Below are 24,170 nucleotides of genomic sequence, written 5' to 3'. Positions count from 1 at the left end.
AGGGGGAGTCACCCAGGGACGCTCTAGTCCACGATTGGCCTCCCGGTCTGCTCTAAGCTTTCCCTCCGTTTCCTCTGCTACCAAGAGTGATTCAGAAAGCCATTTCCTCGGGAAGCAAGATGATTCTAATTGCCCCACACTGGCCTCGCCAAGTCTGGTTCTCCTTTCTTCATCAGTATGCAGTGGACAGTCCTTGGACTCGGGACCCAGCACCAGACCTACTGGCACACATGTCGGGACAGTCCTATCTCTCCCTGCAGACCCTCAGGTTGACAGCCTGGCTACTCCACTTCCATCTTTTGTCAGACTTCATCGTTTTTCACCTGAGGTAGTACACGTTTTATCTTCTTCTCATAAATCTTCTACCAGGAAGATTTACTCCAGCAAGTGGAAAAGATTTTTGATTTGGGTTCAGGCCCAGGGACTGGATCCTTTCACAGCCCCCATCCCTGCTGTCTTAAATTTTTGTCCACACTTTTTCAGCAGGGTTCTGCTCCTGCGACCATTAAGGTCCAGCTGGCCACTATTTCTAATTTTCATACCTCTTACGAACCTTCTCTCATGGCTCATAAACTATATAAGACCTTTTTGAGGGGCACCTTGTTGCTACGGCCTCCTGTGTCATAACCCATCATGCCATGGGATTTAAATTTTGTTTTACAGGCCCTGACTTCATCACCTTTCGAACCAGTTGCCACCTGTGAATTCAAATTTCTGTCTTGGAAGACTGCATTCTTAATAGCTATCACATCAGCCAGGCGGGTGTCGGAGATTCAAGCGTTGTCCATCAAATCCCCGTATTTAGTCTTTCATAAGGACAGGGTTTCCTTGAGACCTAATCCGTCCTTTCTTCCGAAAGTAACCTCTGCCGTTAATCTCAATCAGTCTATTGAGCTGCCAGTTTTCTTCCCTCAATTTTCCAACAAGGCGGAGTTTAAGTTTCGTCAGTTGGACGTACACAGGCAGCTTCGTTTTTACTTACACAGGACAAAACAACTTCGTAAGTCTGAAAAACTGTTTGTGTCCCTTTCAGAAAGTAGAACAGGTTCCCCTATTTCTAAGATTACAATTTCCAGATGGATTTCTGATTGCATCTCCTATGTCTATTCGTCATCAGGCAGAAAGTTACGGTTCCCCGTCAAGGCTCACTCCACCAGGGCTGTTTCCGCTTCAGTAGCTTATCATTCCAGGCTATCTTTGGATGAAATTTGTGCTGCGGCCACGTGGGCTTCTCCCCACACCTTCATTACTCATTACAAATTAGACGTGGCTTCTAGGGACCGGGCTTCCTTTGGTTCCACTGTTCTCAGGAGCATCTTCCATTGAGCCTCCCAGGATAGAGGTGCTGGGGACGCTGTCCCGTGAGTAAGAATGTAGGCGAGATTGGACCACATAACATCTAGAAGTTATGTACTCACCATAATGTTCGATGTATGTGGTCCATATCACCTCACATTCTTATGTTCCTTCCCACCTGTCCCCCCCTCCTGGAGAATTTGGAGGCGACATTTGTCTTCAGTACCCTTCGGTATTGGTTGTTTTTTCTTTGCTACCCTGGTTAGTGTTCTACCCTACTGAACTGTGGTTGTGCATGAGGTGTGACTATGGGTTGCTGCAAACTAGATCTGGGGCTATGGGGCGGTGCAACATGGGATACCAGGTTAGCCCAGCCAATTAGAGACTTTGTGCTAGAAAAATAAGTTGGCCGAGTCTGAGCCGATGTTCGGCTCCGAACCCATGAGTAAGAATGTGAGGCGAGATGGACCACATACATCGAAAGTTATGGTGAGTACATAACTTCTAGTTTTATTTTTCAAGTACTCAATCCATGCTTGTGAGAGTTGCAAGAGCTGTTTCAAGCCTTAAATATCTGTATCATGCACCATGAGTCAATCTGATCTGAGGGCTCTGTGACTGCTGTCTAAATCCTGCATCTTAGCTCCTGAGTTAGTTGTATACTCAGCTAAAGTTGAATCTGCCTTCTGCACCTCCAATATGAGAGAATCTATTTTCTTGGACAATGCCTCCATAGCCAACTCCAGTACAGAATGCCATGGCGGGTCAGACCACCTTTTATTATTTGCAGTCCATTGGGCCCAGATGAACATGTGGAGTGCTCGCAGAAGTCTTGACTGCTTTACTTTTCTTCCCAGTTGCTGTTTGGGATGTCTAAGAGCCCATTGAAATATTTGATTTATTCCTTGTTTGTTGATTGGGATTACAACCCAAACTAAGCCCTAAACCTTACTTTTTAAAACTTTTTTAAACTGAGGGTACACAGAGCACTTACAATCCACTGTCTGCATTATGCTGACATCCATTGTGGACTACTTTTACGCAGAGACAGGCTGTCTGCAGGTGCAAGCAATTAATTTTGACAGTTCTGAGGGAGAACCAAAATTTAAAGGTACGATGGTAAGCAGTTCAGTGAAAAATAAAGTTTGAAATTATGAGAAGTGATTAAGATATATTAGCCTCCCCAACAGCCTTAACACTTTACTGCATTTAATAGAACAGAGCACAACTTAGTTTTATTTAAAGGGAGCCAATGTACTTTTTCTTATGGCTAAAAGTTAATTTTTGCTGAAAGCATAGAGGGTGTTTTTTTACATCTGGCATGCAGCTGTTGATTTGGGACAATTACCAATATGGAAGGTTAAACTTCAGTTGTTTAAAATATACACTGTTTTGTGCATTTGTTCTGCATTAATATGGGGATACTGTTTTTTTTAAAAATGTATGTAGTTTTTTTGCTTTCATTAAAGCAAAAATACTTGAATGGTGTGAAATAGGTACAAATGAAGATGAGAAGAAACAGTTGTATGAAAGATCATCTTGCCAAACATCAGTGTGTGCATATGAGGCAAAAATAAGACATTCAAAAATCTGTCATGTATAATATTTGAGAACAATAACTTTTTATCATAATGTTACTCTGCCCATATTATTTTGGACCGTAAATTGCCTTACAGGTATAGACAAAAAGGAAAGAGTATTGAATTGTATGGAATAATGCAAATGTAAATAGTACTGTTGCAGGAGACACATTTGGAAAGACATGAGCATTTAAACTTGACAAAAAAGGATTTCAGGATGCATAATATCAGGGACAAAGGAAAGGGGAGCAATAATACTGATTGTTATAAGGGCTACACTAGTGATAGAAGAGGGGAAAAAGATAATCATGGTAGATCTGTGGTAGTAAGGAGCTACTGGCAAGGGAGAAGGATTATGCTGGCATTTATTTATATACAACTAAAAACTGCTATTATAGAGCTTACAATTTTTGGGAGAAATAATCAGCTTTTGGCAGAGAATAATAGGTGGGGACTGGAACTTGATTTGGAATTTGCAATAGTGAGGATGTATTGGGTGACATAGAAAATGCAACAAAAGAGGGTAAAGATTAAGAAAAACTTTATGAACAGATTTGGTATGGAAGATTTGTTTATGTATTTATTTATGTATTTGACATTTGATAACCGGGTTGGTCCAACTGGGCTCATGCCCATTTTCAGTGGAGACCTGAGGAGAAAAGCTCCAAGGTACTTATACAGTTATATGCAGTAGAAGCAAAGTAGTACATATACAGAGATAGAAAAATATTAATACATGAAACAATATGTATGCAGTTGCAGCAAATGTAGAGCAGAAAGAGAGAAAAAAATTCAATAAATGACAATATATAATATTTTTTCAAATATGAGAGTTTCAAATAAAAAGCAAAGACAATGGTAGAATAACGTTATACACGTTTATATTATGCAAAGGAGAAGGGTATAAAGCCATACAAGAAGATGTGAATTCGGTAGTAGGAACTCGGACAGCAATATATATATTATTCCCCAAAGTGCAGTAACTTGGATAGAAATTATATTTCACAGAAGTGTTTGTATTTAATTGAAAGCTTCAACACACATCCAGTATCTTTTTTTAGATTGTGCACTGATAAAATGCAGGGTAATGAACTAAAAATGAGACACGGGTGCTTTCCAACCTACCTTTCAAAAAGAGGAATGTAAGGAATTGTAGACGAAAGTTATTAGTCAAAATAAAAATTGCTTCATAAGGGGTAGAATATAAGAAAGTACCTCTGTTTTTGGGAAGAAGTAAAAGAGAAAGAGATATGGTTAAGAAGCAACAGGAATTATTTAGAGGGGCTGACAAAGGTTAAAGTACTGTGGAATAAGGGAAATCATACAGAACAAGAAGAGAAGCAACTTCAGAGTGCTAAAGAAAGAATAAAGGAGTATTTGGATAATATGAATGAGTTTAGAAAGACTGCTGTTAAGTAACTATTTTTTGATAACGCCAGAAGACAAAAACATTTAGTGCAACAACTTAGGTAACAAAAAGTACAAAGGGTTGTTGCCAAACCTAAGAGCCTATGACAAAAAAATAACCAGAGATTATATAGAGGTATTAGAGATATTTCAGAAACTTTATAAAAATTTGTAAAAAGTAGAAGAATGTAGAAACCATTAAAGAGCTGAAATGGAAATAATTAAGGAAGTCTTAATTATGCCGGCATTCGAGGAAGATGAGGCTCAACAACTAATAGTTAAGATGAAAGAAGATGAAATAAAAATGGTGTGACGCCCATGCACTGGCTCAGCAATCAAGGAGCCTCAATCCTGACCACTAACACCAGTGAGGGGTGTCCATATAGGGAAAGGATAATAAATACACACACAGTAAAGTACAATTTCCCTTAAGAGCACACAGAGATCACAGTCAGTCTGGGTCTGGTTTCTCCCTTTCTCTCCAGGTCCCCAATAAGACTCCCCACTGGCACAGCTATAGGGTCCAGATCTCAGCCTAGTGGGCAAGCTAAAACTTCCAGCACCCTCTCTGTCCAACCAGTGCTTCGTGTCCCTGCCCAAGTAGCTGACACACACACACACACACACACACACACACACACACACACACACACACACACACACACACACACACACACTTTGAGATAAGAGTTGTATAAAACCACACAGACACTCCTGGGGAAGGCTGGCACAGGTTCTCCAGCTGTGCTCCTTTTACCCAGACTATATGGTAGAAATCACTGCCACCATCCGGCTAATATTTATCATCTACTCAAAGACCCTTATGAAAGGGTGTCCAATTATACTGTGCAATATTATTATCCAAATAGTAAGTGCAACCAAACAGTCAAGACTTATTTGGAATGACTTGGTACAGTGTCACTATATACATGCAATGTGCACTTAGAGCTTAAATTACCTCTACACAAAACAGCCACAGTTGAAAGGTTTTAAAATATTTAATAAATAATAAAAACACAAGACAATACTTCTTACTACACAGTGCTAGTCAAGAGTTCAGAGATCACAGAGAAATACTTAAAATAATACAGTAGAAACGTTCTGACATCACAGAAAAACAAACCAGTCTAATATTCCTATTTCCTAGCTATATCTAAGAGAAAACACAGTTCTAAAATCCTACTTGCATATAGATACAGGCAGAGTGGTGAGTTGGATGTTCTCAAGACAAATGCTCTAATGCTGTCATTCTTTCTGTACTTAAATTGATAACACAGTATCACTGATTCATTTCAGATTACATAATTTCTTTCTGGTTCCCAGGCTAACAGATTCTCAGAGGTTAATAGCCCTTTTGATCTTGCAGCTGGTCAGGAACACCAGAGCAATAAAAGAAATTATACATGCAAACTCTAGCAAATAACTCTGGTCTCAAAACAATAGGCAGAATGCCTTTATCTAGACATCTCAGCTCCAAGTTTTGACGTCAAAGAATTGACTTCTCAGCTTTGTTACAGCAGAGTGCACTGTTGTTACCTTTTTGCAGTTCCACATTTAACACCATTTTTCCCCATTTAAGAGAACAAGCCTGTGGCTTTTATTAATATTTACAAATGACAGAATTACCTACAAAATTATATCTGGCTAGGCAGGCAGCCTTCACCTTTCTTTACATGAGACATCTAGAGAGTGAGGAGGATGAGAAACTGCTATGCCTGGAAGCTGAGGAAAATGAGAGGCAGAGGCAGCATGAGAAGGAGATGCTGACTCTTTGCCAAAGTCATGGAGGTAATGGGGAAGGGAGTAACTGGACCCCAGAAGCACAAAAGGTCAGTAAATTTCTTCCACAGTTTAAAAAGGGGGATAATTTTGATAGTTTCATTCATATGTTTGAGAGGGTGTGTAAACAGTATGATGTTGACCAAAGGCAGTGGGTACAGTTCTTGACCCCCTTACTCCATGGTAAAGCTGTAACTGTGTTGTCTAAAATGTCTGACGTTGACTGTTTTAATTATGCTATGGTTAAGAAGTGTTTGTCAGAATTGTTTATGCTAACACCTGAAACGTATAGGAATAAGTTTTGTGAGTACAGACACAAGGCAGATGAAAGTGTGTGTGAATATGTTGATGAACTGTGCACTTATTTTCATAGGTGGGTGAGTGAATGTCAGGTTACCACTTTTGAAGGGCTGGCAGACTGTGTGCTTTCTATTTCAAAAACCAAAAAAATCCTTGTTTTCCCACCTCTCCTCGACTAGTTTAGACCAGTATACAGGCTTTGCTGTATTCTGGGCTGTGGTGTAGTTCCTGTGGTGTCCATTGCCTTACTTGGATAGAAGGAAGTTTCTTTGTTCACCAGTGGGAGTGGGGAGCCTTGAGCAGCCTATCTGTCCCTGAAGGAGTGACCTCAGCACAAGAGCTTGTAGTAATTGGTTGTTTTGGACCATTTCTAGCTCTTTTGAAGTTCCCTGTTTAAAATCCGTGTTTGCACGGCTTTGCGCGGTTGTGGGTTAAACAAGGTTAAACTTTTCCTGGCTCCGCCAAGTGTGCTCTTCAAATTTTCCCTTAAGAAAGCTCTACTCTTATAATAATCTAGTCTAATTGCTTTATTATAAGCCTAGCACTTGTTCCCAAAACCTCTCTTCTAAGTAAGCACTCGCTAACTAAAGTAAGCACTACATCCACCTACCTTCCCTGTGAGCACCCACTTCCCTTAAAGGCACAGCACTCCCTTATAATATTCTAGCATGTCGAGTGGTAGATTGCTGGCATCCTCTCCGGTTCAGCTGGTTAATCTGGGAATCTTGAGACAATGCTACAATTGTCTCATGTACACAGACAGCCCTCTCCTCCTCCCAATAAACACAAATACATGTGAGAGATGCAACTATATAGCCAAACTGGAGGCTGAACTCTCTCAACTCAGGACTGGCAAGACCAGACAGGAGGAGAAGGTAACCACACACACACACCAAACCCAGTCCCACATAGACCTACCACAACTGCAAACCAAACACATAAAAACACAAAGACATACTCGGAGGCTCTAACAAAAAACTTACCAAAACAACAGAGGCTCCCAAAGCAGACACCCAAAAATCCACCACCTCAAAACATAACACATGCATCACATACTTCAATAAATCAGTGTGTCAAACATTCACAGCCCTTAAGGCTAAACACCGTGCCTGATACACTAGTAATAGGTGACTCTATAGTCAGACACACTGACGTTCTGCTTACCAGGCTGAACAAGGAGAGGATAACGGTGAGCTGCTTATCGGGAGCTAGGATCTGCCACATAACACACGCACTCAGGTCACTCCAAAGCAAGTACAAATATGACTCCGTCATTGTCCATGCCAGCGTGAATGACCTGAGACGTACCTACCTGGACTACATGAAAAGAGACATAGAGGAGCTCTCTGATTATGTAGCCCAGGCTGGTATGACCCTGACCCTGAGCAGCATCTTGCCCTCACCAAGAATGATGCCACAATACAAAGACAAGATGACCAGCTTTAATAATTGGCTCAAATACTGGTGTCATTCCAGGGGGATTCAATGTCTGTCTGCTTGGGATGACATGCTGGACAAGCCACGCTGCTTCGCAAGGGACGGCTTGCATCTGTCACCACTGGGCTTCCGGATATTGTCTAAGGCTCTTGCCTCCCCCATAGTGCCTTTTTTAGGCAAGGCTCAAAAGACAAACCCACCTCCTTAGAAAACAAAAATGGAAAAAAATTAAGGGTAATGCTGCTCAATGCCAGAAGTCTAAATCTCAAGATGCAGGCTCTCGAAGCACTCCTCAGTATGGAGGACATCGATGTCTGTGCAGTAACTGAAACCTGGTTCAAGGCTCCTGAGAGCACCCCAGTGCTACCAGGCTATACCTTGTATCATGCTTTTCGGCCCCAAAACTCGGGCCAAACCAAAAAGGGAGGGGGGTGTCCCCATATTCATCAAGGACACCCACACCTCCAGGTTAGTGGCAACACATGAAGCATCAGAGACCGTCCAGGTGCAACTAACCGTAGGCAAAACTGCTATGCAACTGGTAGCATGTTACAGACCACCCTCCCAATCTCAGGAACCCCACTCAGCCTTCCTGAAGACATTGGAGGATATGAATGTCTCACCAAACACCATCATATTGGGAGACTTCAACTACCCTAACATAGACTGGGTGCATTATTCTAGCCCAAACACCCTAGCCCAAAGGTTCCTGGAATTCATAAATTCAAATGCAATGGAACAGCTAGTCACTCTCCCACAAGGGGAGATAATATACTAGACCTGATCATCACAAACATGGGGACAAAGTGCTCCACACCAGAAGTATACCCTTCACTAGTGAGATCTGACCACAAACTAATCACCCTGGATATACATATCCCACCTCCACCCTCAACACAAAAGACTACAGTGAAAAACTTCTCAAAAGCCGACTTTACACTTCTTAAAACTGAGATGGTATCCTTTAAGCCCACTGGGACAGTGGAAACCACATCCCACAATGCAGACTCCTTCACAAATGCTTTCTACGGACATCTCTAAGAATGCATGGATCATGCAATCCCAAATAAAAACAAGACCCTCTCCACCAAATGCAGGCATCCTGTCTGGTGGACCCCAGCCATAAACAAATTGTATAACAAAAGAAGGAAGCTACTGCACGACAGAGCAAAATCCCACAATGAGAAGGCATCTCTGATCAGCACTAGTAGAAAGCTACGTTCTCTCATAAAAACATCCAAGGCCAACTTTGAGAGAAAGATCGCTATGGACACTAAAGATAACCACAAGGCCTTCTTCAGCTATGTTAGAAACCTGGGCGGAAACCCTCAGATATGTTCAGAGTTAGTTCACAATGACAAAAAATACACTGAACCCACAGATATTGCCAACATTGTGGCAGACAGGTTCAGTGCAAATTTCTTCCCTCCCTCACCCCCAAAAGAAGAAATACTTATCCCAGCTGAATGTAACCTCCCTGTCATCTCGGATGTCCAGGTGAGAACCGCCCTCAGCAAAGCTAAAAACACAGCATCAATGGGACCTGACGGTATCCCGGGTTGCGTGCTACGTGAACTCCAAGAGGAGCTAAACCTGCACATAAAAATGCTATTTAACCTTAGCCTTACTACAGGATCTGTACCTGAAAACTGGCGTACAGCAACAGTAGTCCCATTCCACAAAGGAGGCACCTCTACTGACCCTGGTAACTACCACCCCATAAGCTTAACCAGCCTGGTCTGCAAAGCTATGGAAAGAATCATTATGGAACTAATAAACAGAGACATTGGGGACTTACAGACACTTGATCCCACCCAGTTCGGCTTTGTAAAAGGCAGATCCTGCCTTTTAAACCTGGTTGACTTTTTCGAAACAGTCACTAGAGCCATTGACGAGGGCAAAGCAGTCCATACAGCCTACCTGGACTTGGCTAAAGCTTTCGACACAATACCCCACTCTGGCATCATAGACAAGCTCAACAGCTTAAATGTAAATCCATATGTCACAAGATGGGTGGCAAACTGGCTAAAGGATAGAACCCATAAAGTCAAAATCACTGGAGCTATGTCAGACTCAAAGCCATTAACAAGTGGTGTCCCACAGGGCTCTGTCCTGGGACCCCTCTTGTTCGGCATTTATTTCTCAGATGTGAAAGCAAACATGGGAGGGTTGTGGCTGACAAAGTTCGCAGATGACTGCAAACTAGGCGCCATAGTCGATACACCAGCTGACACACACATCCTACAGAAAGGCCTCACTGAAACGGACAACTGGTGCCGGAGTCATGGCCTTAAACTAAATGCCAAAAAATGTATAGTCATCCCCTTTGGGAAAAACAAAGTGCCCACAAATTATCACATAGGCGATAACCCACTGAGTACGGAAAAAGTAATCAGAGACCTGGGGACCCAAGTCAATAGTGACCTCTCATTTGACACCCACGTTGCCAAACTGGTTAGAAAGACTTTCTACCTTGCACACCTTATCATGAAGGGATTCACATCCAGATCAAAGGAGGTCATTGTGCCCCTGTATTCCTCCCTTATCAGGCCCATGATTGAGTACAATGCCCCATTTGGTATGTACCTCACCCGGCACTTGCAACAGCTAGAGAGACCCCAAAAGTACCTCACCAAGAAGATCAAGGGTCTCCAACGTATGTCATATGCTGCCAGACTAAAGAAACTCCAACTCTATTCAGTAGCATACTGCCTACTCAGAGGTGATCTGTGCCTGACGTACAAGGCCATGTCCAATCAGGAATTGATGGACATGCTCCACCTCAAAAAATCCAAATCCGTCAAAACCACGAGAGCTAAAGATGTGAACCTCAGCACAAATATGAATAGGACATGCTGGAGGGACAGATTCATAACTCAGAGGCTTCCCATACTCTGGAATAGAATCCCAGTTCATGTTAGGCAGAGCCCCTCACTGACTCTTTTCAAGAGAAATCTTGACGAGTGGATGGGAGATCATAGGTTTACCCCAGGGGTCATCTCTGTGTCACTACTAGACAGAGGTACAGTAAACTAATTCTATTATGTAAGGGGGTCTTCTCTGTGTCACTACTAGACAGAGGCACAGTATTCTAAATCTATTCTGTACACTTTTGTACCATTACATGGGGTGGCGAAAGCCACATCACTATGTCTAGGCTTATAAATGCCCCAGGGCAGATAGCCTAGTACCAAACTATGAAACTTTGGTGAGGATTTCAGGATGCATAATAGGGATAAAGGAAAGGGGAGCAATAATACTGATTGCTATAAGGGCTTCACTAGTGATAGAAGAGAAGAAAAAGATAATCTTGGTAGACCTGTGGTAGTAAGGAGCTATTGTCAAGGGAAGAGGATTATGTTGGCATTTATTTATATACAACTAAAAACTGCTATTATAGAGCTTACAATTTTGGGGAGAAATAATCAGCTTTTGGCAGGGAATACTGCTGATAGGTGGGGACTGGAACTTGATTTGGAATTTGCAATAGTGAGGACGTATTAGGGGACATAGAAAATACAACAAAAGAGGGTAAGGATTAGGTAAAACTTTATGAAGATATTTGGTATGGAAGATTTATTTATGTATGTATGTATGTATTTATTTATTTATGTATTTGACATTTGTTAACCGGGTTGGTGCAACTAAGTTTATGCCCATTTTCAGTGGAGACTCGAGGAGAAAAGCTCCAAGGTACTTATACAGTTATATGCAACAGAAGTAAAGTAGTACATATACAGAGTTAGAAAAAAAACTAATACATGGAACAATATATATGCAATTGCAGCAAAAGTAGAGCATATACAGAGATAGAGAAAAAAAAATCAATAAATGACCATATGTAGTATTTTTTTCAAATATGAGAGTTTCAAATAAGAATAAAAAACATAATTTATATACAGTATACAAAGACAATGGGAGAATAATGTTATACATGTTTATATTACACAAAGGAGACGGGTATAAAGCCGTTCCAAGAAGATGTGAATTCAGTTATAGGAACTTTCAGATCATGCACTGATAAAATGCAGGGTAATGAAGTAAAAATGAGACACTGCTGCTTGGTGGCGAAAGTTTAGTCAAAATAAAAATTGCTTCATAAGGGGTAGAATACAAGAAAGTACCTCTGTTTTTGGGAAGAAATAAAAGAGAAAGAGATATGGTTAAGAAGCAACAGGAATTATTTAGAGGGGCTGACAAAGGTTGAAGTACTGTGTAAAGGAAATCATACATAAAGGGAAGAGAGGCAACTTCAGAGTGTAAAGAGAGAATAATGGAGTATTTGGATAATATGCATACATTTGGAAAAGACTGCCGTTAAGCAACTATTTTTTAATGCCAGAAGACAAAAACATTTAGCACAACAACTTAGGTAACAGAAAGCAGAAAGGGTTGTTGCCAAACATAAGAGCCTATGACAAGAAAAATAACCAGAGATTCTATAGAGGTATTGGAGATATTTCAGAAAGTTTATAAAAATTTGTAAAAAGTAGGGGAATGTAGTAATCAATAAAGAGCTGAAATGGAAATAATTATGGAATTCTTAATTATGCCAGCATTCGAGGAAGATGAGGCTGAACAACTAGTAGTTAAGATGAAAGGAGATTATAATCAGTCGGCAGGGAAGTGTCCAGGAACATATGGTATTTCCATGGAAGTTTGGAAGTCATCTGGGAAGAAAGTGAAAAAGATCTGGAAGATTCTGTTAAATAGTATTTAAAAGAAGGGGGAAACACAGGCATCTTAGATGAAAGCTGTTATGGCTGTATTACCCAAAGAGGGTAAATACCCATCAAATTCAGCATTGCAAAGGCCCATTTTAATTTTAAATCATGATTATGAATTATTTATGTCTATACTAGCTAAAGGAATGACAAATGTGTTGCCAAAATTGATAGATATGGATCAGAGTGGTTTTGTGGAGGGGAGACAAATATGTGACAAAATTAATAGAACAATGATGATCCAGAGGGGACAAGAGTACAAGAAAATACATCTGCTGTTTGTGGGCCTTGATGCAGAAAAAGCATTTGAAAGTAACCTGGGATTTTATGAGTAGAGCAATGCAAGCATTTGCATTCCTTGATACAATAATAAGATGTATTGGGAGGATGTATGAAGGATTGGTAGGCAAAAATTAAAGGGGGAGGGTTCCTCTCTGATAAGATGTGTTTGAACAGAGGAACCAGGAAGGGGTGTCATCTTACTCCTTATTTACTTTATATTTAAAGTTATTTGCAAAGAAAATATGGGTCTCAGAAATTCAAGGACATAATTGGTATGGTAATCAAGGAAAAGTTGTCTTCATTTGCAGATTATATTATTTTGTACTTGATACATCCAGCAAAGGACATTTTGCTATAATGGAACATTTTAAGACAGTTTCATGTTTTTATGAGAGAAAATTTATGAAGATAAAACAAATGGTTTAGCAGTAAGTTATGTACCCACACATGGAATGTTTCAGCAGTACACGTATTTGTGGGGTCATGGTAATAAGCATTTAGGGGAATGGATTAAAAAGACTTCTGTTCTGGTAGCTAATTATATGTGGGAAGAGACTAAACAAGATAGTACAAAAAGTGAGAAACTGGAAGCTCTTTTTTATGAATATGGTAGTAAGATGCAGATTCTTAAGAAGAATAACACCAATACAAAATATTATATCCATAAAGTTGCAAAATGTATTCTAAGGACTAAGCCAACACAGAAACGGAGAAAGGAGATTTTGCCAGTAAAGGTGACTGCAAGTAGGGGTACAGAAAATAGGCAAGAGGGGATGGAATTAACTGAAGAAAACTGGCAAAGGAGCCAAGGTATTGGGAACAAATAATTAGAGAAGGAAAGGTAATAAAGTGGGATGAGGCCAAGAAGAATTTTAGACTGCCGGTTAGAGACTACTGCCTTCCCTACCAGGGATTGATATCAGAGTAACGGCAAAGAGAAGTAGATAGGAGAGTCCTAAGTAAAAGACCTACTCTGGTTTTTACCAAATTTTGAAACAGAAGCTGCTGTTAAAAAAGAGATAATTAGTAGGGCATATAAAATGTTGCACGACAGCTGTAAGAATCAATCAGAAGTTAGAAAAGACTGGGAAGAAAGACTGGAAAAGCAATTTACAGAGGAACAATGGAAGGACATCTGTATTGCTCCTAAGTATGCAACAAAGTCCAGAACGTTAAACATTTTGGAAGTGTTTTCATATGTACTTTTATACTCCAAGCAGACTTCAAAGAATTTTTCCTAAGGTACATAGCAAATGCTGGAGGTGTGATAAAAGAAGTAAGTGGGGATATATTTTTGGGAGTATAACAAATTGGCAGATTTTAAAAATTCCCTACAGAGTACTCTATTAGAAATTTTGAGTGAGCAATTGGTTGTGACTGAGGAAATGATTAATGTTGTGTAGTCCTATCTCGCCATAATTCTTGCTGGATGGGTTTGAAGCCGATTCTCAGCCGATACTAAATCTCGATAGCTTTTAGTTGCTCGAGGCTAACCCCTATCCCATGGTGCCTCACGGCAATTCCCCAGATCTGGTTTGCCACGAAAGCTTCGAGGTTGTCTCCTAACTGGCTCGTTGGCTAAGTAGAAGATTTTTTGATAAATCTTGTTATATTTCGTCCTTTTTCTTCACTTTCTACCATTAATAGTTGTTAGTTATTACCTGTGTGATTGTTATTGAGTGCTTGATCCCCTAGTCCACCTTTTTTGGATTGTATTTTATGTATTGTTTTAGTTAGAGGGCCATAGTTGCCCATTTAAATTAGTGGGCCTTTCCTCCCTGTGTGCTAGTTAAAAAAAAAAAAAAAAAAAAAAAAAAAAAACTTTAATTCTCGTCATATCTTTGCTGTTAGTTATAGTGTTGTTGTTATTAAAAAAATGTTGTTAGCCTTGTTTTCATGTCAGCATGTCTAAAGAGAAAGACAGAGAACATAAGGAACATTGCCCATCAGGGTTCAAGAAATGTGACAAGTGTTCACAAAAAATGTCATTGGCTGACAGTCACACTAGCTGTGTGTACTGTTTGGGAGAGGCTCACTTACAAGAACCCTGTACTTTTTGTCACGCCTTTAGTACTAGGATTCTTAATGAGAAGAAATGTAAATTAATAGACAGGGGTCTTATGACCAATTCCTTCCAGGAACAGCTGGAACTTGGTCAGACAGATCCCAAAATTGTGAAGAGAAAATCTTTGGTTCCAGAGTCAGAGCCATCTAAAAAGTGTAAAGAGATGGTGCCAAGGAGTTCTGGCTCTGATTCCACTTCTTCTGTCTCTGTGTCGTCGGTTTCTTCGGTGCAGAGGCAACCTTCGGTATCGTGACACTCACCAGTTATTGACCCAGTTTCATCTACGTTGAGGTCTCCTATATTAGAAAGGAGGAGATCTTCTTCTGTTTCCACCCGTTCCTCTAGGACACTTTCAGATGACGACATCGAGCGGCTGGTGAAGAGGTTGCTCTGTGACCTGGCTGTGGCTAAAAAGTTGGCCCTTCCAGACCAAAAGGCTTTGGAGCTGTCCCATCTACAGACTACTCCTCCTCTGACTACCTCGCTGTCGGAGCCAAACACTTCGGGTTCTTCTTTGTTGGATCCTTTGGTTCTGAGAATTCTTCTTGCTTCCTTGGAACCGATAACTCTATCCTCAGTGGCTCAGTCAGGAGCCGAGGGATCTGGGAGCCGATGCTCTCGAATCGACTCTGAGAGGGATAGCCACCCCGGTTTTTCTTCGGAACTGACCCTCTCTCTTGTTGCTTCAGCTCAACTGAGCTCGGTTCCCACGTCTGCTTAGAAACCTGTCCCTCCTGCTCAGAGCCGACCTTCCATCTCCTCGGAATGGAGGTTGTCTTCGGAGCAGGGTGGAAAGGCCTTCGAAGCAATAGAGAAAGCTTTGTCCAGTGCCAAAGTCCTACCTTTGGACCCGATGTCCCACCAGCAGCCAGCAGCAACCTCTTCTCCCCTACCACCCCCTCAGCATAGGGAACCAGAGACCCAAGCAGCCCCTGTTGGAGGTTTCCCCAATTCCAAGACCTCCCCAGATTATCCCACTGGGGAGCTTCCTTGGAAGAGACTTTGTAAGAGGAAGCACATTAACTCACCTGAGTCTGTCATGTCAGACACTGATTTGGATGAGTCAGAAGGGTCCCCTAGATCCCCCTCTGAGGATCTCTCCTTTTCTGACATCCTTGAAATCCTTAGGACAGAGGGGTGATTGGAAGACCTCTAACCGTACTGAGGACAAATCAGTGCACCTTGAGGCCTTTGGTTCCCGACCTTCCACCTCCTGGGTGACACGGCCTTATGACCAGCTCTTGGGGGTCATATCCTGGAAAGCCTGGACCTCCCCGGACACAGTGGAGCCTGTCCTGAGGAGGCCAAACAAATTTATGACTGCTCCAGAAGAAGTCCTTTCTTTCTAAGGGAGTTCCTGTTGATGTTATGGTGGTAGCAGCGGCCATGAAAGATGAGTTGTCCGAGACATCTTCTAATATCTATCCTCCTAATAAGGAGTCCAGGACGATGGATAGGTATGGAAAGCATACCTTCTCTTCAGCGGCATTTACCTTAAGATCACTGAATTACCTTTCCCATTTTACTAGACTTCAGAGGGATCTCCTGAAGGAGTTGGGAGACACCCTTCAAGGTTCAGTAGCTTCAGGATCCAAGGACAAGGTATCTGCGCACCTCTCCACCCTTATATCCATAGCTAAATTCTCCATGAGGCTGAGTTCCTATGCAGCGGACAGAGCGAGCAGGGCAGCCGCAGAAGGAATCTCTCTTAGGAGATTTTCCTTGATGCGTCTATGTAACTTCACGGAATCCTTTAAGTCTTCCTTTACCAATATCCCCTTTGATGGTTTAACTCTTTTTGGACCGCAGGTAAAAGAGACTTTGACCAGGTGTGAGCAGGAAGGGAAAACCTTATCTGCTGTCGGAGTCCGTTTCTCCCTTCCTTCTAGACCCTATCCCAAGGATCAAACAGGAGGGTAAATGTGGTTCCGTAAATCCCAAAAAGGTTTCCCTCAGGCACAAGGTCAACCCTTCCCTAGAGGCAGAGAGGGAGGATATAATGGAAGGCGCCTCCCTTGCAGCAGAGGAAGTCCTCAGCATCAGGGAGATAGAGAAACTTTCTCTGATTGTCCCTTCCATCTCCCCTGAGGGGGTTGCCTGACTGTCCGTCTCTGGAGGCAGTCGGAGGTTGTCTTTCACTGTACCCAAGCACCTGGCTAAAAATTTCCCAAGATTGTTTGGTACAAACCATTATATCCAGAGGTTACCTGATTCCCTTTGTTTCTGATCCCCTGGTAAACCGGTCTCTACCAGACATGCCACCCATTCACTTAGACCGTGCAACATCAGAGGTCATCTCGTTGCTGCAAAAAAGAGTCATCCAAGAAGTCCCCACAGAACAAATAGGATCCGGAACTTACTCTTGATTCTTTTTAGTTCCAAAAATGACAGGGGACTGGAGATCAATTCTAGATCTCAGCAAACTAAACAAGTCTGTAAAGAAATCGAAGTTCCGAATGGTTCCCTTTATCGGGAAAGACTATTGAATGTCCTCAATATTTCTTCAGGATGTGTAATACCGCATCAAAATAGACAGGCGTTCCAGAAGACACCTACGGCTTCGGCTGGGAACCAGTCATTTTCAATTTCGAACACTGCCCTTTGGCCTCACCACAGCCCCCAGAGTGTTAACCAAATGCATGGCAGTGGTAATGGCTCACCTGAGAGGTCAAGGATTCCAGGTGTATCCGTACCTAGATGACTGGCTCCTCACTGTTACCACCAAGCACCAACTTATCAGAACCAGGGACGAGACTCTATCCTTGTGCGCCAGATTAGGCATTACAATAAACTTAAAAAATCAGCCTTATCTCCATCGCAGCACATTGTATTCTTAGGCTCAGAAGTAGACTCAACCACCATGACAGCAAAACTGATACCAGAAAGGATAGAATCATTACACGACCAAGTCAGATTCTTGCTGAAGAGAGACAAAGTACAGGCCAGGATAGTCCTTCAGGTCCTAGGGACTATGGCTTCCACCATTATCTTAGTTTCCCTAGCCCATTTGCACATGAGGGTACTTCACTGGCTACTATTTGCCCAATGTTCAATGCAGGATCTCCCCCTATCTCACCAAATACTCATCACAAACTCCTGCAAGAAGGATCTAGCATGGTGGTTACATACAGATAACTTCATCTAGATCGCCCATTTGCTCCTCCTCAAGAAAATGCATTTTTTACCATGGACACCTCCCAGATAGGGTGGGGGGCATTATCTGGGAATGATGGTCCAAGGTACTTGGCAGGACCACGAGAACCATTTGCACGTAAATGTTCTAGAGATGAGAGCGGTGCTATATGTGTTGCAAGCACTTCATAGTTCTCTTCCCACTGGGACAATTGCAATTCAGTAAGACAACATGTCTGTAGTGTGGTACATAAGCAAGCAAGGGGGAACCAAATCTTACCCACTTTGTCAAGATGCTTTAAGAGTATGGAAATGGGCGATGGACACTCAACACTTTCTGGTAGCAATGCACATCCCGGGGAAGTCCAATGTGATAGCAGACCAACTCAGTCGAGCAATTCTGATGCCTCAAGAGTGGTCCCTGAATTCAGAATTTGCAAAAGAGATTTTTCGCAAATGGGGCCAGCTTTGCTGCGACCTATTCGCCACGTACATGAACACCAAATGCAGCAGCTACTTTGCCCTAATTTCCCATCCATGGATGTCACCCAGGGATGCTCTGGTCCACAGTTGGCCTCCGGGACTCCTTTATGTTTTTCCACCCTTTCCTCTCATTCCAAAAGTGATTCAGAAAGCAAAACTGTTGAAGAGTATCCTGATCCTCATTGCTCCTTACTGGCCTCGCCAATTCTGGTTCCCCTTCCTGTGGCCCTATCTCTTGGAGGGACCATGGATTCTGGAACCATCTCCAGACCTCCTGATTCATCAGTCAGGGCAGTTCCATCCTACTATCCAAACCCTGAAATTGACAGCGTGGCTGCTCCAGTTCCACGAATAGCCAGGTGTGTTTCCCTTTCCCCTACAGTCAAACACATTCTGATTTCTTCACACAACAAGGAAACTATATTCCAGCAAATGGAAAAGGTTCTCCATTTGGGCAGCAAACCAATGCATAGATCCCTACTCTCAGCTCCTGTAGAGTCTATCCTGTCCTTCCTGGCATCTATTTTTCATGAAGGAGCTGCAGCTGATACTGTTAGAGTTCAGTTAGCTTCCATCTCTAGTTACCATTTTCGCTACATGGGAAATCCAATCATGCCCCACGCTTTATGCAAAACCTTTTTGAAAGGATTCCTCCCTCTCAGACCTCCAATCAGACAACCACCAGAGCCCTGGGACCTAAACCTTGTTCTTACATCTTTAATTTCTTCCTCCTTTGAACCCTCTTCTTCATCAGATCTAAAATTATTGTCTTGGAAAACATTGTTCTTAGTGGCTATAACTTCTGCTAGGAGAGTTTCAGAATTGCAAGCCCTCACCATTCGACCTCCTTACATTGTTTTCCACAAGGATAGAGTCTCACTTAGAATGAATCCTCCTTTTCTTCCTAAGATATGTTCAGAGCATAATCTCAACACAACTATCGAACTACCAGTTTTCTTCCCAAATCATACTAATAAATCAGAATACAGACTACACCAATTGGACGTCCACAGAATTCTCAGGTTTTACCTGCACAGGACTAAAGAATTTAGAAAATCAGATCAATTATTTGTTTCTTTTTCAGACAAAAATAAAGGCTTGCCTGTTTCTAAGGCCAGCGTGTCTAAATGGCTTTCAGACTGCATTTCATTTGCTTACAAAACTGCTGGCAAACAATTACCAGCCAAAGTAAAAGGACATTCAACAAGAGCAGTATCAACTTCATATGCCTTTAGATCTAGACTCCCAATTGATACCATTTGTGCAGCAGCTACTTGGGCAAGACCTCATACCTTTGTCACTCATTACAAATTGGATTTGGCCTCCCGGGACAGGTCATCCTTTGGGTCCACTGTACTGAAGAGTCTCTTCGCTTGAGCCACTCGGGATAAAGGTGCTAGGGACGCTGTCCCATCCAGCAAGAATTATGGTGAGATATGACTACATAACATAAAGAAGTTATGTATTTACCATAACGTTGCATGCTTGTAGTCCATCTCGCCTACATTTTTGCGTCCCACTCTCCTTCCCCCTTCCTGTTTCCTGGAGGAACTGGTGGACTATACATTATGCTGTCTGACCTGGTTGTAGTTGTCCATCCACCTGGCATGGATAGTATACACAGTGTTCTGTCTGTATGTGCATAGTTATTGATAGTTTACTGACTATTATGTACCTATTACTTTCTTGCAAACAAGATCTGGGGAATTGCCGTAAGGCACCATGGGATAGGGGCTATCCTCAAGCCAGTAAAAGCTCCCAAGCTTTAGTATCAGCCGAGTTGGAGCTGAGAATCGGCTCTGAACCCATCCAGCAAGAATGTAGGCGAGATGGACTACAAACATGGAAAGTTATGGAAAGTACATAACTTCTTTTTTGAGCTGGGGCACTGGGTCTGAATTGCCTAGGCATAGTAAGGTTTTAAGTTTAATTCTACTGGCTGGCACAAAAATCTAAACCAAACTGAATATTGTAAAAGAAATGAAAAACTGGAAGTGGGATCTTCAGAAAAGGGAAGGAGCAAATTACACAGAAATAAATGGAATTTGTGGGAACAATACATGCAGAATAATGTTCAGGAGTAGGAGTGAGGTTTAGGGGAAGGCAGGAATTAAGTAATGTATGTAATGCTGGACTGAAAGACAGTTTCTGTAAAGAAAACAAGTACATGTAATGTATAATGTGTGTACATGGAAAAATGTTAATAAAGGTTGTTTTCTATTAATGTATGTGTAACTATGTGTTAAGTGACAATTTAATGAAGGTGTTTAAAAAAATTAATATTGTTTCACCTGTCTGGGTTCCTGAAAAAAACTGTTCCATTTTGTTTTTATTAATGACACCTGTAAAACACATGCCATATGTAACACTAGTCATGAAGTTATTGCAGTCAGTACTGATATTTATTGTGCAAATCCTTTGAATATGCTACACAAACATTTGTATTGTCTTTCCACATTAGCTTTTGTACTGTAGAGATATTTTATACGTAGAATTTCTCACATCCATATACTACTACTAAAAGTTGATTTTTATTCTATCACGGCAGTGTAAACCTTGGCTCAAGACGATAGTCACTGCAGAAGTGACACCCCAACCCCATGTGCAAAATAGGAAAAGGAGTTGAGGATGGATGGATGGGTTTCATTTGTCTGCTGTTCTGAAGGAACATGACAACTGGTCTACTCTTGTGAAAGAATAAACCTACATGATGTAACTCAACTGGGTTATTCAGTAATCTACAGAGATCTCAGTCCTCTGCTGTATCCCTGATGTCTGTATTCTTTACGGTTCCGTCATACCCTCCATCAGAAAGTTGCAGCAAGAAAAGAGGTACTAAAGCATCTAGCCAAGACAGCCATACTGGTGGATCCAGCAGACCATAAAGGATTAGGGTACTACTCTAGTTTCTTTTTAGTACCAAAGAAAACAAATGATCTTGGGCCCATTTTACGACATAAATCATCTAAATAACTCTATTCCCAGGGAAACCATTTAAATGGTTAATGTGCGGTCCATCCTGTCCTGCTTCATCTGAAGCCTGGATGTGCTGTTTGCACCAACAAGATGCCTGCGTTCACATAATTTTAGCCAATAAGTCCAGGAGTATTCTTTGCTTCTGGGTAGAAGCCTGTCACTGTCTCATCAGGACTCTTCCATTTGGTCTCATCACAGATCACATGGCATTCATCAGACATATGTCTGTAGGTCTGTCGTTGCAACAAACTAGATGCTGCAAGGGGCCAAAGTTTTTGTCTGCTTGGACAACCGACTTGTAACTGCTCTCTCTGCAAACAGTATAATTGCTGCTTGTGAGAGTCTGTTATAGTCCTCTCGCAATGAACACAGCAAAGTTTCAGCTGGAGCCATCTTATCTGCTCATATTCATAGGCTGCAGTATGGATGCGTTTTCATCCAGAGTGCATCAGTCTTGAGAAAGATTCCATCCCTTCCATCATTGAATTTCACAGGTCAGTCAGTCTCACTCTGTCATAGTGCACCCTTGTTTCAGAACATTGGGGTTGAAGCAGTGGTAAAGCCAGTGGTACCCTTCACCAACCATTATGTGAAAATGTGAGCTCAGTGCTTACAGATAAACCTTGTGTCCCAACAATTCAATATTTCCAGTGTCTGTGAGTCTCAGTTGCCCATTTTGATACAGGGCAGTCCATTTCAGATTCCCACTTTAGTAGTAGCAATGAAGACAGATGCCCATGCCCTAGGGTGGAGCATTATCTGAGAAAGTCTGTTCAAAGTTTGATTACACAGTGAGGCCAGTCTGCATACTGATATATTGAAGATGAGTAGAGTCCTACTGGCATTCCAAGCTTTACAAGGCTCCTTACTCTCGGTTTTGATAGCCACCCATTCTGATAATATGGCAGTGGTTTGTATATCAACAAGCAAGAGGAACCCTCTCCTCTCATCTGTGTTAAGAAGCATTAAGGGTCTGGGATTAAGTTGGTAACAAACTATATTCTAGAGGAAACCAATACACTTGCAGAGATGCTCAGCTGTTGTGAGCTGATGTTCCGTGAGGATTTCTTCAACCCTTTTGTGTAAAGGAGAAGCTGTTACAATACTAGGGAAGCCATGTTGTGACCTTTTTTCCTTCCAAACCAATCTCAAGTGCTTCATCTGCTATGCCGTCATCCTTCCACTGGAGTAATATCCTAAGGATGTTTTTGCCACAGATAATTCACTGGATTCGTCTTCACTTTTACCAGTTTCCTCTAATGGCAAGGTTCTTTCAGATAACCAGACAGAATGAGTCTAGACTGATTCTTATAGACCCATTTTTGGCCTTGGCAAGTTTGATTTTGCCTTGCTTATGCTTCATTTTGAGGAGGAGCCTCTTCACCTATTGCCATTCAGGGCCTTAGTATTCCCTCCACCTCAGCAAGCCCCATCTAGATCTTTACTCCACTTCCTTTGGCAGCTTGTACTTCAGAATGCCTATCTAGGATAGTGCGCAGATTATATTGTTTGCTAGGAAGCCTAATCCAACAAAGACATATGGATCTGCCTCTAAAGGTTCTATCCTTTACATCTCCCATACCTTCTGTTTCACAGTACCTATTCTATATCTTTGACTCTAGACTTTGTTATTTATCTATTAAGGTTCATTTAGCATCTTGTCTCCTGTTTCCTCCATGACTCCTGTTCTGTAGCATTGGCCTGGTTAAAGTTGTGTAAAGCCTCATTAAAGGGTACCTTTCTGTTGAAACCAACCATTAAGGATCACATTCCCCTAAACTCTTCCCACAGTGGGATAGCATCATCTGCAGAACTGAAAGTTCTTGTTATGAAAAAAAAAATTCTTTGTGGCTATAGCTGCATCCAAAATGTCTTAATTGCAAGCCCTATCAGTATACATTCCTTACCTGTTTTTCAGAAGGATAAGGTCTTGTGTAGAGTACTTGGCTCCTTTATCCTTAAGACCATTGGTTGGTATCATTCTACTTGCCACTAACAAAGTAATAAAAGAATAGACTTGAGTGGGCAGGTGCTCTCTGTTTATAGCTGGGCTTCCTCTAGTGTCCATGGTGGTCATTACATCTCTAATGATATCCATCTGTTGTGCAGAAGATTTGACTGGATGACTGACATCTGCTTCTGATTTTATTCCATGGATGTTATGCATTTCAACACCACTCACCATATTTTTCTGAGATGTGCAGTCTGTTTTGTACGTGTACTGGCAGAAGTGTACCCTTGTATTATGTAATCACACAGTAACAACAGCAGTCCTCACAGACCTGAATATGTAACTGATGTACTAATTCTCTTCTGTATCTCTTTGTAGTGTCAGACCTTGCTCCAGGCCAGAGTGGAATGGATGATATGAGACTGTTGGAACAGAAGGCTCAACAACTGGCTGCTGAGGTTGAACGTGAGAAACCTAAACCCAAGGACAAGATTCTCTTTGTCAGGTTAGTCGAGAGTTTATTCTACTACCTTGAGCTTTATGAAACCAGAAAACTATCCCAGGTGTGTGAATAGTTGTGAATGCATTTAACATTAGAGGCTGTATTTTAAGAAAAATGTCCTTCTTCATTTATCAGGTGGATCTTAAATTTGCAAAACTGTAACTATGGAATATGTTTTCGTTTGTTCTCAGAGGTAATTGATTATTTTTTATTTCTGAAGTATTTTCTTCCATTTCTCTCTCCTAACACATAGGTG

The 24,170-nt window shown here is 41.7% G+C and overlaps 1 protein-coding gene across 3 annotated transcripts in view; it reads left to right on the top strand.

Annotated features, from left to right (window-relative positions):
* XAB2 (XPA binding protein 2) overlaps window positions 1–24,170 on the top strand; it is a 1,020,149-nt gene that overhangs the window by 863,334 nt on the left and 132,645 nt on the right. For all 3 annotated transcript variants that reach the window (XM_044084446.1, XM_044084447.1, XM_044084449.1), the window contains one exon: window positions 23,791–23,917. In XM_044084446.1, coding sequence (XP_043940381.1) covers window positions 23,791–23,917 — 127 coding nt within the window. The remainder of the gene's footprint in view (window positions 1–23,790; window positions 23,918–24,170) is intronic.

The sequence above is a fragment of the Protopterus annectens genome, chromosome 9.part0 (assembly GCF_019279795.1).
Source record: "Protopterus annectens isolate FY-2018-M chromosome 9.part0, PAN1.0, whole genome shotgun sequence".
NCBI classification, from domain to species: Eukaryota; Metazoa; Chordata; order Ceratodontiformes; family Protopteridae; genus Protopterus; species Protopterus annectens.
The sequence above is the reverse complement of the archived record's forward strand: the minus strand, read 5'-3'. Positions and strand labels throughout refer to the sequence as shown.